The 13,874-nt window shown below is 37.1% G+C and overlaps 1 protein-coding gene across 18 annotated transcripts in view; it reads left to right on the plus strand.

Moving 5' to 3' along the window:
* LRCH3 (leucine rich repeats and calponin homology domain containing 3) overlaps positions 1 to 13,874 on the plus strand; it is a 68,364-nt gene that overhangs the window by 23,092 nt on the left and 31,398 nt on the right. For all 18 annotated transcript variants that reach the window (XM_055723410.1, XM_055723420.1, XM_055723414.1 and 15 more), the window contains exons 2-7: positions 5,251 to 5,395; positions 6,900 to 7,026; positions 7,778 to 7,883; positions 8,073 to 8,209; positions 9,185 to 9,294; positions 13,577 to 13,670. In XM_055723410.1, the coding sequence (XP_055579385.1) occupies positions 5,251 to 5,395; positions 6,900 to 7,026; positions 7,778 to 7,883; positions 8,073 to 8,209; positions 9,185 to 9,294; positions 13,577 to 13,670 (719 nt within the window). The remainder of the gene's footprint in view (positions 1 to 5,250; positions 5,396 to 6,899; positions 7,027 to 7,777; positions 7,884 to 8,072; positions 8,210 to 9,184; positions 9,295 to 13,576; positions 13,671 to 13,874) is intronic.

Genomic DNA, 13,874 nt, shown 5'->3' on the forward strand with positions numbered 1-13,874 from the left:
ACTCCGCTCTGAGATTTCATTTTGTATTTGCACTGTTAGCTTTTTTATCTTTCACAGAGAGCTTAGTTCCAAAGAACGCTTCCCCTTTGCCAAAATTCCACATGATCTTGCCTTCAAGGAAATGCATACCATTTTTAGCAGGCTAGGATAGCAGGCTAGGATAGCCTTTTTTAAAAGCAGATTTCTCCTAACAGTAATTTTAACACATGAAATGTGAACACAAACAAATTAGTCCTAGTTCAATTTATAATAGCTGTATTTCACTCATGCTTATTTGTGATGAAATTCAGTGTTTGTGCTTTTTTTGGGGGATTAGTCATTTGCTCTTTGAAGCTTATGGTATGTCAAGCAGCAAGGGCGTGCACGTGCAAATTAAAGCAAATAATTTGCATCTTGCTGATTACTCCTTGCTTGATTTGACAGTTATAGACTTTTTCTTAATTCATGCTATAATATTTGTTTTTTAAAAAATAAATTAGACAATGTCTCACTGCAACATTCTGTCAATAGAAATTTTTGCACAATAATTTGTACTGTAACGCCTTTTTATTTTCTGGTTGTTGTTGAAGTTACTTTATGCATACAATAGCAGAAGAGTATCACTAAAACAAGTCTTAATTGACAACATATTTTCAATAAAATACATTAGATTTTGTTCCTTACCTCACTTCCACTGCAGGGTAGCATGTATATAAATATATAGCTGACCACTGGAGTGTGTTTTTCTTCTCTCCTGGTTTTGTTAGAACTGTTCCTTTCATTCAGATATTTTTAGGAATAAGGTGAGGAAGAGGATGGAGTTGTTGAATTGTTTCATACAATGACTGCTGTATTCTCTGCCCCATTTCTGGTCCCATTTAAGATCTACTCTCTGTAATGGGGGGAGGGTTCCAGAGAGATTGCGCAAAATCAAAAATGTCACTTGAGTTTTAGGGATGCTGTGTTTTGGACTTCGGGAAATTCGAATACTTGTTGGACATTTGCAGGAGGGCGAAGCAGGGATTGCAAATAACCAAAAGTAGTTCTTCATTGCAGATTCAGAATTCACACTGGATTTTATCATATATTGCTTCTGTCTAATTCTCAAGTTATTCTTGTTTTACAGTATAGCTTAGTCTTTTTTTTTTTTTTTCCTAGCACTTGCCCTTTTTTTTTTTTTTTTTTTTTTTTTTTTTTTTATGGTCTTGGCAGACCCATCCTTTTAGCTCCCTGTTTGAGCACATAAAATCATGGATGCTGTGTATAAGATAGTCTTCTCATGGCCGTCATGTGAGTAAAAATGCTGCAAACTTACTAACCAAACTTGTAATTGGTTAGACCCATTTTGAGTGATTTAAGAAACTATACTGCAGCATCAAAATTCAGCTGTGATTTAATCTGCTTTCCACTGACTTTCTACTGCTAAACATAAATACCAAGTTTTAAAAATCACTGCAGGTTGAAAGAAGTCTGGAAGGACATAGTCATTGCTGCTCATCAGCTTTGGTGTTACTTTTCTATCATGCTATGAGCTCATTTGTTGTTTAAAAAAGTGTATTTTCATTTCTTCATAGAATCATTTAGGTTGGAAAAGATCTTTAAGATCATTAACTCCATTAACCCAGTACTGCCAAGTCCACCGCTGAACAATGTTGGGGTTTTGTGGGTTTTTTTCCAGGGAGTTATTTCTTTAGAAATACTAAATCATAGCTCAGAATATATTAAATTCTTGACTAGTTCATGCCTTATCATCTGCACAGCATGTAAACACTAGGTTTTAAACATTCTTTGGTAAGATAAAGTGAAACAAAAAGTAATTGAGAATCCTCATGTTTGTGGTGAAACCCTTTCCAAAACAAACTTTTTATTTGCAACTCTTCTCCCAGTAATATGGCTTATTAATTGGGAAGCCTATTTCTTTGTTAAAATGGGTAGTATTAAAACAGACTTTGCCAGCACAGCTGTGTGAAGGAGTGATAAAGCTATGTGCTGAAGGATGTTCATGTATTGTCAGATGTGGTGGAATTCAGTTCCATCCTCCAGGGTCCCTAAGAAAAACACTCACACCTTGTATGTGAATGAATGTTGTAATAATGCTACAAAATAGGTGCTTAAACATCTAGTCAATGTGGAAGCTAAGTATTTTTTGTAAATTACTCTTGCTTGTTTCTTGTCATCTCTAAAATAATTTGCGTTCTTCTCCCTTTCTTATATAGTAATATACAACTGTACTGTGAAATTATCACAGATAATTCCAGTGGTTACAAGTACTATGATTGGCTGCACTGACTATAAATTTTTCAGGTCACATAATTTTTTTTTGTGTTGGGACAGTATGTTTGTTTGGAAATTGCTGTTCTCTTGTTACGTTTTACAATAATGTTGGCACAGCAGATATCTCAGTTATGTAACTCAGATATGTAACAGTTTTGGACATTGCATTGTTGCATAGTTTTAGCACTATTACTGTGCTTTAAATCTACCGCAGCTATATAACTTTTAAGGGGGGAGGGTTGGAGTTTGCTGTCATTTTCACTACAACATTAATGAGAATTAAATTGTGGAAGGGAAAGAAACCCTGTGATAGACTAGTGCATTATGGAAGATGGCTTGTGCAAAGTAAGTGTCCGTTGCATAAATTTCCTTGCAAGTGTATGCTGTGTCCCTGCAGGGATATACACACTTACTTTGTTGACTGTTGTACTATCTACAGATTCTTAAGCAGGTACTGATCAGTATGATTCATTTGCCGCTTCCATTTAGGCTGGAATTTGGCAAGTGCTTTAAACTGGCAAAAGTAAGCCCTGCCACCAGAACAAGGGCCTTTGCTGCCTGCACCATCGTTTTTTCCTGGTGTTGACATAGGATTTGTGTGACTGTGTGATGAGGTAATCAAAAAAGCCAGTGTATTTAACTCTGATCAGTTTCCCACAAACTGACAACGCAAAGGGCCTGGGACAAGCAACAGAGGTAAGAAATCTTTGAGTTTAGCAGAAGCAGTAAGGAGGATCCATCAGGGTGGTCTGTCTTTGCATTTGATGAATCTGATGTTTTAGCTGGACTAGCATATAGTAAGATTAGGATGTTTACGGAAGCTGTCTTTAGCAATCTGTAAGCACAGGTTTTTCTTCGTTCTTAGAAGAAAAGAAAAAGGGAAAAAAAGGTTGTCTCACAAAATAGAAAAGGGGGGGCAAAGATCTCAAACTTTTCTGTTGTAAGACAATTAAATCTAGATATGCAAGGCAGACTTAATGCTGATGGATTCTATTAGAGCTGGTCGAAAATGTTCATGTAGTAGTGTTGGTTTTTCAGAATCAAGTTCAGGCAAGTTTAAACTGAGGGCATGTTTGAGCCTGATACAAGCTGGAAAGAAGCTTTTAGTATGATGTTATTATTTTTTTATTTTTTTATTTTTTTTTAAATATTCATTGCTGAATTGTTATGTTCCCTATTGCCTTTTTGTATCAATGGATTAGGAGTCTCCATGATTTTCATATTTTCTTATCTATGTGCACCCTGCAACATCTGCTGGATTTTATATCCATCATGGCCTCTGCTACAGTTTGCTTCAGTCATACCTGTAGCTTGGATAATGCAATTCCTTCCCACTTGTACATTAAAGTATATGTAGAGGTTTTTCTCTGCAAAGTTTTTCATAGTGATTCTTTCTCCAGAGATTTTTAATTCTGGTTATTTATCAGTAGTAGCTCATGGCTTGTTCTAAGCATTGAGGTAGACCTAGAGTCAGTTCCAGCTGCAGTTGAAGTGACTCTTTTCCTTGGACAACCTAGAGCAGCTTACATTGGAACAGTGCTAGGCAGGATATGTCTGAGGAAGTCTTTTTTACTCTGGAAAAGCTTCCCTTTCAAAAAAAAGAATTAATGTCAAGAGACGCAAGACCTATTTTCATTGTCAGTCTTTAAAAAGTAATCTGTATTGGATGATTCCTTCACGAAATAAAGATACAGAAATTACTGTGTCCGTTTATTGTATATGTTTTGGGGTGGGAGCTTTTATCCTTTCATGCTGATGAGGAGAAATTGAAATTCAAAACAAATAAAGAAAATAGAAATTAGATTTGGATTTATTTGTTTTTTTTAATCGTTTCATGACACCAATTCAGGTTAGATGCGTTTTTACAATGAATATCTGCCCTCCCTTGAAAATGCAAAGGTGAAGCATCAGTTCATTAAACAGGCAGTGTCTTCATAGGAACTCCCTGCTGACACAAGGTGCTGTTGATGTGAGCGTAACTCCTGTGAGAATTAAGAGCTGGGTGTGTTAGGGAAGTGGGAGCTGTTAGTGTGTGTATGTGAGAATTGTTCTTTGGCATTTATAAGCAAGAGCTTTCCTTGACCTTTCAAGAAAAAAGAACCCCTTGCCTACTGCATTATTTATCACAGTGCAGCTTTTACTCTTTCAGGAGAGTAATACTGACGGGTATTTTATACATATAGACTGGTAATTGGAACTGGTTAAGGAAAAATACTGATTCTTCAGCTACAAATATTTTATAGGGAGTTTTGGTTAAACTTTTATCTCTTGCCAAGCAAGGAATGTATAATCACAAAGAAACAGTAAACCTTACTGCTAGCAGCAAGCAGAGCATTTCTCTGCAGCTGTGAATACCCTTTGTTGAAAATCCTTTCATTGCCTGCTTGAGATTGCAGGGTTGAACTGGTGTCCCTCTGAAGGAGGGAATGCTTTGGCTAGAGTATAGAAGGCTTGTCTAAAGTGTGTGCCTCATGTTTCTGCTGTTGGAACTATTACCTATAAATATGTGTGTATCTCTATAAAGTATGTATTTGAGACCAGAAATTTGAAGCTGAGGTTTCCTTATAGCATAGAGTACCTTACAGGGGGCTGGGAGAAAAGTACTTTCTGACTCCTTTTCATTACAGCACTACCCACACAATACCAACACCAAAATCTAAAGATGGTCCTGAAACAGAGATTTGAAGCTGGGCTTTCAGCATGTTAAACTAGCTTCCTCTAAGTATAAGGCAGTTCAGGGTATGAAAGTGTGACTATGAGAGGAGTGTTGCACCTGGCTCTCTTTTTCTTATTGTGGCTGTAAGATTTTAAAAGTTGTTGATTTATTTTGTGCATTAATTGAGTCACTTCATAATCTTGAAACTTTTGCAGGCAGGACAGTGAAACTGATTCCTGTCCAATTGTTCCGACTGTGTGACGGCAAATACACAGACAATAGTTGTCCTCATGAATTTTTAGGATAGCTTTACTGAATGTTTCTTTTTTCCCTCCCTTCAGATTTGTCACGGAACAGACTGTCAGAGCTTCCAGCAGAAGCATGTCACTTCGTCTCCCTCGAGAGTCTTAATTTGTACCAGAACTGCATTCGGTATATCCCAGAGGCTGTTTTGAACTTGCAGTCTTTAACATTTCTAAATATCAGGTAACAATTGTCTTAGTCTACTGATGTTAAAGCAATATTTCTAGGTTTATAAATTTTGATGCATCCATAAGTAATGCTAACATGGTATGTAATCATCTTGTTGTTATACTGTATGTCATTGAATCAAAGCAACCTGAACCAGTCTTGCCCACTTCGGTGGATCAGGGAACATGAGGATTAAGCAGTAGCTTATAGAACTGGGGTATAAGAAGAAAGCTTATTCCAACTTAAAGGGCTCACAAAATAAATTCCAGTAGTTTTCATGTGAAATACAGGCATGTAGACTGAAAAGAGGTGATAGGGCTTTTGTATAGTCTTTACAATTAAACTCTCAGCAGCTGAATAAGGCTTGTGCGATTTCTCTGTACCTTCACTGTGCTGGTGGCTTTTAAAGATGTGTCTCAAGCATTAACACTTCTCTGTCAGCATTAAAAGTTAATTGCTGCAACTTAGCCTGTTGATGAAATTCAACTGGGTACAGCATCCTCCATTTGTAGAAGGTCTTTTAAGAGGTGTGGGAATTCCCTTGTCACAAATTGGCAGTGCTATCAACCAAGAACAACTTCAGGCTGTTTCCTTCTGGTCTTATGCTTTTGACAATTTAGTATACTTAACGTTTCTTGATGATGGTGAGAATTGTAGTAATAGGATATGAATCAGGTATGGGTTTCCTATTGCTATGATCTCTAGTAGATGCAGTCCAATTATTATCCTTTTGAAAGCTGCTGTTGGTTCACCTACTGCTCAGAACTTTTTTTATTGCTTTAATAGCAGGGAAATCTGGGTTTCAAGCATGAAAGAAGTATAGCAGCATGTTTTGCTAAATGTCAACATCTGATCAAAGCCTTATTTAAGATTCTAGTAACTTTCTTTCAAATCATCCAGTCACTGCTCCTTGTTATGTTTTATTTTTAAAGGGAATCTTTCTGTTCTACAATCCATGCTCACCCTGCCTGATTCTCATCTGAGGTTATGGTTCAGTCATGTGACCACGTATTTGCTTTAATAGTAGTTTATTATGAAATGTCCAAGCCTGGGTTTTGGAATAGTGAAATCCATCATACGAAGGTTTTTGATCCACATGACTTAGTTAGAAATATATTTTAAAAATTCAGTAAGTAATGACTTTATGGCATTTTGCATGTGCTGACCTGCAGTACTTACTACCTATCAGAAGGACTTTTGCACTTTGTTCAAACATACTCATTTGTGACAGAGGGTGACAGGTTATCAGAAGCATCTGAAAGGGCATGAAAATATCATATTCCCCAGCACTGAGTTCGAAAGCATCTGATCAGTCTTGGTACTTGATATTCAGAGTTTGTTCACATATAACTGGATAAAGCAAGTAATAAAGAACGATTTAATGGAATGACTTTCACGGTAACTATATAAAAACTGAGTTGATAATTGGAGTGTGCTTTTTGTATGCATCTTTCGTTGCATTAAAATGTGAGGTGATTTCTCAGTAGAGTTCTGATTTGTTTTCTTTCTGTCCAAAAAGTCGAAATCAGCTTTCAACATTGCCAGTACACCTCTGTAGTCTACCACTAAAAGTCTTGATAGCAAGTAATAATAAGTTGGTTTCAATACCTGAAGAAATTGGACAGCTCAGACAGCTGACAGAGCTTGTGAGTATACAGTTATTTTTTAACTATTACTCTTCAATCTTTAGTTTTTAATCGATGTGTTGAATGGGTTCAGAGGTGCTTCAGAATAAATCAGTTTTTTAAACTGATCAAAATAATGCAGTAATTAGGATGCTCTCCAGGCATGTGCAAGATCAACATCCTGTTTTTCATTCTGCTGAGAACTTTGTGATTGTAAACCAGTCACTCGTATGCAATGGCAAGTTAATTAAGTCTGCTCTTAGCCTAAGGGAGATTTCTATCTGCCATAATATGTCTTAACTATGTTCTGACTTTTTATAGAGGTGTTAGAAAAGAGTTTGAAATACTCTGAGATTTTAAAAAAAAAAATATGTGAGGAAAATATGCCTTGTACTGGAGAGCAAATGATCCATGTCAATTTAACTAACAGTCTTCCCTAGTTTTGAAAGGAAGGCTGGATGGAATTAGAGCTCTTGGTGCATTTGTTTGTGGTAAGAAGCTTTTATACAGCAAGTGGTGCTGTCTCAAATAATGTGGAATAACTTGAACGAGGTAACTTGAAATAACCAGAATGCTTAATCTTTTAAAGCTTTTATTTCCCCATGTATTTAACATGAGAATAATGCTTCATATCAGCAATGATATTTAATGAATATAAGGATCTTAGGCGTTACATAAATAGTTGTTTCTTTCAGTCCCTAAAGCGCTACATATTTTAGTTAACAGAGTATTACTAGTCAGTGGTAACTCATTCTTTACTCTTGCTTTGTAGGATGTGAGTTGTAATGAAATACAGACAATACCTCCACAGATTGGCAATCTGGAATCCTTGCGGGACCTAAATGTCAGAAGAAATAATTTGGTGCGTTTACCTGAAGGTGAGATGAAGGCTGTCAGTTATAACAGCAGAAACATCAAGTACTACTTTATTTTCCGTATCTTTTTCTTCCCCTGAGAGCTAGAAGCAGTGTACTTAATTATTTTGTAAAACACATATTTTTATACTTTTGCTTTTTTAAAATACTCTTTTAATCTGCCGAATTGTCTGTTTATTTTTCTATCTCCAGAGCTTGCTGAGTTGCCTTTGATTCGCTTAGATTTCTCCTGCAATAAAATAACAACAATACCAGTTTGCTACAGGAACCTCAGACATCTGCAGACCATCATGTTAGAGAACAACCCTCTCCAGTCACCCCCTGCACAGGTAAACTGCAGCTAGGAATTCAAATGCCTAGTTCAGCTAAAAAGAGCAGAACGAATGTAAAAGCTGAAGGATACAAACTTTACAAACCTTATTTAAGAACAAGAGGACTTTAAATTTTGTATTGTCTAAAAGTGTTAAATATACAGCATAGCTTGAAAAATCCCTTTTTCTTCTCTTACTGTATTAGTAGTCTCACCTATGGGATATTGCTAAGAATTCCACTGTTAGCATTGTACTAATGTTAGCTGAACATGTCTGCTTTCAGTGCAGGAGAGAGGAAGCTGTGTTAGGCAAGACTGATTTTGTGCCACTCAAGTGTCAGAATTTTCACTGAGGCCTCAGTGCTGCTGGTTCACTTTGCAGCAGAGTGCTCAAGTTAGCCTTTGAGCTACAAACTGCAACATGGTTAGTGACTAATTTGATTTTTAAAGTGGGTATGTAAGCCCTTGACTATTACAGGTTCCACTGTGAGCTGCTGCTTCTGAGTCAAGAGTGAAACTTGCTAGGACCTGTAGTTTCAGTGGGGTTTTGCCTCCCTTTTGAAAGCAAAGACAGCTGTTACTGGCTTCATTCACTTTAAATTTGAGCTTGCTTTGGCAGTCTGCCACTGCCATTCAGAGCTGGCCATGGGTGGGATGCATCTGTTCTGATGCCAAGGGTATAAATTCTAGTATTTGTAAATGCTTATGTCTTGTTTGCATGACGAAATTTCAGCATCCGGCTGACAAAGTTGCATGCAGAGCAGATGTACCTGGAGGACAGCTTCCATTTGTCTATCATGGGCGTTCTGTGATGCTCCACTATAGCTGTTTCTCTAAAATGCAGTGAGATTAGAAGAAAAGATGTATTGGTTGACATAAATGTGCTCGTTTATTATTCTCAACTACAGGTTAAATGTCTGTAGAGTACTTTGAAAATGTATTGTCAAATTACAGTTATGTAATCTTTAAATTTGTTGGTTTTTTTTTTTCAAAGATATGTATAAAAGGAAAAATTCACATATTTAAATACCTGAACATAGAGGCATGCAAGATAGCTCCGGACTTGCCTGATTATGATAGGAGACCCATGGGATTTGGATCTTGGTAAGTTTGGCACAATGCAAGTTCCTAGTTTTGATGATGATGATCAGGAAAATTTTGTCAGTCACCAGAGTTTTTAAAATAAATAGATCCAAGAATTATTCTTTGGTAAGTGCATTGATGGGGGTGGCTTTGAAGAATATAATTTGTGTTGTCTCATGGTGCATTCTAGCAAGGTACCACTGTGTAAGAAGTGAGGAGCAGTTCAGAAAACCTGGGCAATATCATATGAAAGGCAGTGTTAGAGTTGATACACAGTAAAAAAAGAGTGTTGGTATCTTCACAGTACAGGGGGTGTGCTCTTGTGGTGTTAACAGGCGTGTTCAGTTTATAAGATCTTAATATTTTCCACATACTTACTGAAGTATATCCCTGCTGTGATTTTTAACCTTTTGTACAGAATTTTTTAACTGCTGTGCTCAAACTGCAGGTGTAAGTGGTAATCTCCACCCCATTAGTAAACTGTTATTTTTGGCAAGCTTTCACTTGGCACTGTTGCTTAGCATTGTAACACAAATAATGCAACAGTCAGCCATATCAGCTGCTAAATTAAGATGTCTAGAGAAAAATAGGAGTTAAGATTTATTTCTGTCACTTGATATAGAAGAAAAGGGAGTCAGTGAAGTATGAAACTTAAATATATATGAAAATTACCTCAGTCATCTTGGAAAGTGGTAATAAGGTGTGGAGGAGTAAGTTGCTAAGGGATGTACCGCTGTTTTAGCAGCAATAAAACACAAATCAGAGGGCCTCACAATAAATCATCATGAGTCAGATTTGTGAAGAAGAATTTGCATGAGGGACTGACAGAGGGATTCCTCATCAGCACTGGATGTTTTAAATTATTTTTCTAGATGAGGTCAACATATGAGCATTTTTGAGTGTTACTCAGTTTCCTAGAGTATAAGCTGTTGCAGATGGTTTCTGCATGATACCGAAGATACTGTCCTATTACTGAAAGGGAGTGTCTGCTCTAAGTGAAAGGGAAAGGCTCTAAGTGATGAAATGTCACAATCTGTTTATCTCTAGCATAATTTGTTTATTTTTTTAAGAGAAGGTCCAACAAAATCAGTGGGCTGTGTGCTTACTAATGTCCATAGTTGTATATTACTATGGAAGTTTTCATTAATTACTGTTGTGAAATGAGAAGAATTAATGTATTTTAATCTTAGCTTGGGATTATGAATGTAAAAAACAAGTACAGAAATGGTTGAGGATGCTTTCTCTAGAGTTGCTTCCAGATTTAGCTGTATGAAATGAGCTTCAGCTGGCTTTCCTTTGGCTGTATTTCCATCCCCAAGAGGCCATAAGAGCTGGTGATAGAATTATTTGTTGTTACGGTGCTGTTTAGGGCATTTAGTGTTGCAGGTGGTTCTTCCTGTCTTCATGTGCCTATGGAAGAACTGTCCGTGGATTAGAGTACACATTAGGAGAAAATGGCAGAAAGACCCAGAGGAAGAGAGGATCCCAAATTATCTTATTCTTCTGGTTCTTGGGATGAGAAAAAAGCATTCAGCTACAATACAGTTAATATTTCTGGCAAGTCACAAGAGCTTTATTTTTGTTATCTTCAAGGGTGACCAGCAGAAATAAGATACCAGTCAGTACACCTAGACTTTGTTGCTGTTTTATCTTATAAGCTAGGTAAAATACTATGGAGGTTAAGAATCCAAAACTGAATGTGGAGATTCTTAAAGTTTAAGGAAGTTTGAGTTGTGCTGTGAGTTCACTCTTGATCAAAGATTTTTTAATAGCAAAGTTGTTAATATTGCTAATAAGACAAGATACTCTAAAACATTATGGCAGAAGGTGTGGTTTGGAGGTTCTAGTGCAGCTAATTATTTGTTTTAGCCTTGTCAAATTACATCAAACTGTTTTACCAGAGTGAAATATTTTCTGTTACAATCCTTTTCTAAACACAAGCTATGTGGAATTTGTCTTGCAGCAGGTTTTGATCTGCTGCAGTCAGTCCCTCGTGCAACACTTCAGGTTAGTGCTGAAGTGAACGTGATTGAGAGGAGGCAGAACTGCTGAAGCTGTGCAGTAATTCGTTTGGCACTGAGGCAGGCTGGTACAGTCTGGAATTAGAAGGTTTAAAATACGAAGTATTCGTGCACAAACCAGTGTAGTGGATATTCTGGGACTTGCACAACTGTTTGTTCTTTCAGGAGGTAAAAATAGGTGGTTTAGTGTGGCTTTGAAGGCATGTCTTTGAAATCTTGTCAAGTATTGTCTTTCCTTTAGCAGCTGACCTTATGAGTTGTTTAGCTTCTTGTCCTTTGATTTCAGACCTTATATTACTTCCTGGGTAAGTCGTAGTTGCCCCAAAATGCTCTGATCTATCCAAATGCCTAAATGTTGTTCCTTGTAGCTGGTTGGTTGAGGGGGAATAACGATCTTAAGTCTTAGCAGATTTCAGGATGGCTGCTGTATGATTATAAACATGTAAAGTGTGCAGCATTGAATAAGCTGGTTTTAGGTGTGAGAGCTGGGGAGAGAGAAAACAGCTTTCATGTTAAAAAGGAGAAGAGTCCTGGAAACAGTGATCATGCATTATTGAGCCTCCCGATAACCTTAGTGTTAGATGCTTTTCAAAATCTGTATTTGAAAAGGAAGGCTAAAAGCAGAAAATTTGTATCAACATACTTCCCCATTTTGGGGGGAGGTAGCCAAGCAGTCGCTTTGATGCTCTTCGATTTGCAATAATTGTTCAACTTACAAACAGGGTTCTGAGGACATTCTGAAAATATCAGTGCATTTAAAATGGAATTATACTGCAGATGGATTTTTCTTTTCTCTGACCTGTGTGTTAAATCCAGTGTTTAAGTACTGTGAACTGTTAGCATAAGTATTGTTCTGTTGTCAGTGATTCAAGTTAATAGTTCTTTAACTGCATTGGGCAATTTCATGGTCATTCTTTTTCCTTCAGCACCCAAAAGAAGGGAGTTGGTTTTTCTTTCCTCTTTTTTTCTTTAAAGGGGTTTACTATGCAGATGACCTTTCTGATCAAATACAGGGCTATAAAGGTGTAACTCTTGCATTAATCAAAATTCCATGCAGATACAAAGGCTTGTCTTTTGGTGTAGCAGATGCATAGTCTTAACATTTCTCATCTGTAGCCCTCTATCCTTCCTCCTTTTTGTTGCTATTTTGTGTCTATCTGAAAATAAAAATACCCAAAATAATAGTCACTGTTCTACAAAGTCCTATGCACGCATACAGTGCCGCAATAATAATAATAATAATTGAACATAAGTATTTCCTTAAAGGGAGATTTTAGAGGGAGCAACAACTTGAGAGTAATACCAGTGAGAAAATGACTTGCAATTTACTTGTTATGGGGTGAAGCGATTAGCTTCCTGAAATTCATTCTTCCTTGTGTATTATGTAGTAATTACTGCTGTAGTTCTCCCTGGGGCATCGAGTGCCAGCAGGACAGTTGAGCCATTGTGAAATGCCATCTGCAGTGGATCAGACAAGTCCCATTGTCTCTTACTGCAGCTATCTGCGGCAGTTGCCAGACTTGACATCTGTGATGGCTGTGCTGCTGAATTATGTTGTTTCTAAGCCCAGAAACTTAGAGAACTGTATGGCTGTTTGGTTATGTGTATTGTTAACGCTAGGCACATACCTAATGCCTTTGTCTAGACATGTCATTGACAAAGTCAGGCTTTGCAGATGAAAAGTGTACTTCTATATTTATTATATTATGAAGTCTATTTATTTATATTATGAAGTATCTGAAATACTATCCAGCTTAGTCCACAGTTTCTTAGGTAGGTACTTATGATACAGAAGATAGTTATGTAATGCATTCTGTGTACTGTTGTGTAGAAATAGTATATTCCGTATTTTTTAGTAATTCTGCATAGATTTATGCTTGCCTATGAAAAAGTTTGAGGGACAGTGTTTTTCAACCAGAACACAAGAGTAGCAGAAAAAGTTTGACTTGTTAAACAACAGTGAAAGAACAGACCACTTTTGCAGATTTCTTTGACATAATTCCTGTTTGGGAAGTGTTTGAAGTGTGGATATATACTGTGGATCAGATTTGCTTTTAAAATACTAGGCAGTGGCAGGTGGGCAGCTGACTGACAAGTATGTTTGTAGCTGTAAGCATGTGCCTCTTGTTCTATGTGGCAAATGCAGTACGAGGCTTTCTAATACGCTGAGCTTGTGAACGTGCTCAGCTGTGCTAGGTAGCTTATTCTGCTTTTGTCCTATATTAGCGGAGAAGCTTTTGGTGGTGTTCATATTACAGTAACTAAAACTGTGTGTTTGACAGCCATGAGGAACTCTATTCTGGTCGTCCGTATGGAGCACTTGATTCTGGCTTCAATAGTGTGGACAGCGGAGACAAAAGATGGTCAGGGAATGAAGTAAGTGTTGCAGCTTTATTTTTGTGAGTACAGTATTGTACAGGAAAGAGAACTAATAAGTATACATCTGGAAGCATATCCAATAGGTGACATGTGTATGCTAGCATGCAGGTTGCCTTGAGCCAAAGCTATTTGTTGTTTTATTGGAGAAAAACAAGCATAATTTTATACAGGATGGATACAAAGGTGGAAATTAAAAGAGAA

This window comes from Falco cherrug, chromosome 11, assembly GCF_023634085.1.
Source record: "Falco cherrug isolate bFalChe1 chromosome 11, bFalChe1.pri, whole genome shotgun sequence".
In the NCBI taxonomy this organism is placed as follows: domain Eukaryota; kingdom Metazoa; phylum Chordata; class Aves; order Falconiformes; family Falconidae; genus Falco; species Falco cherrug.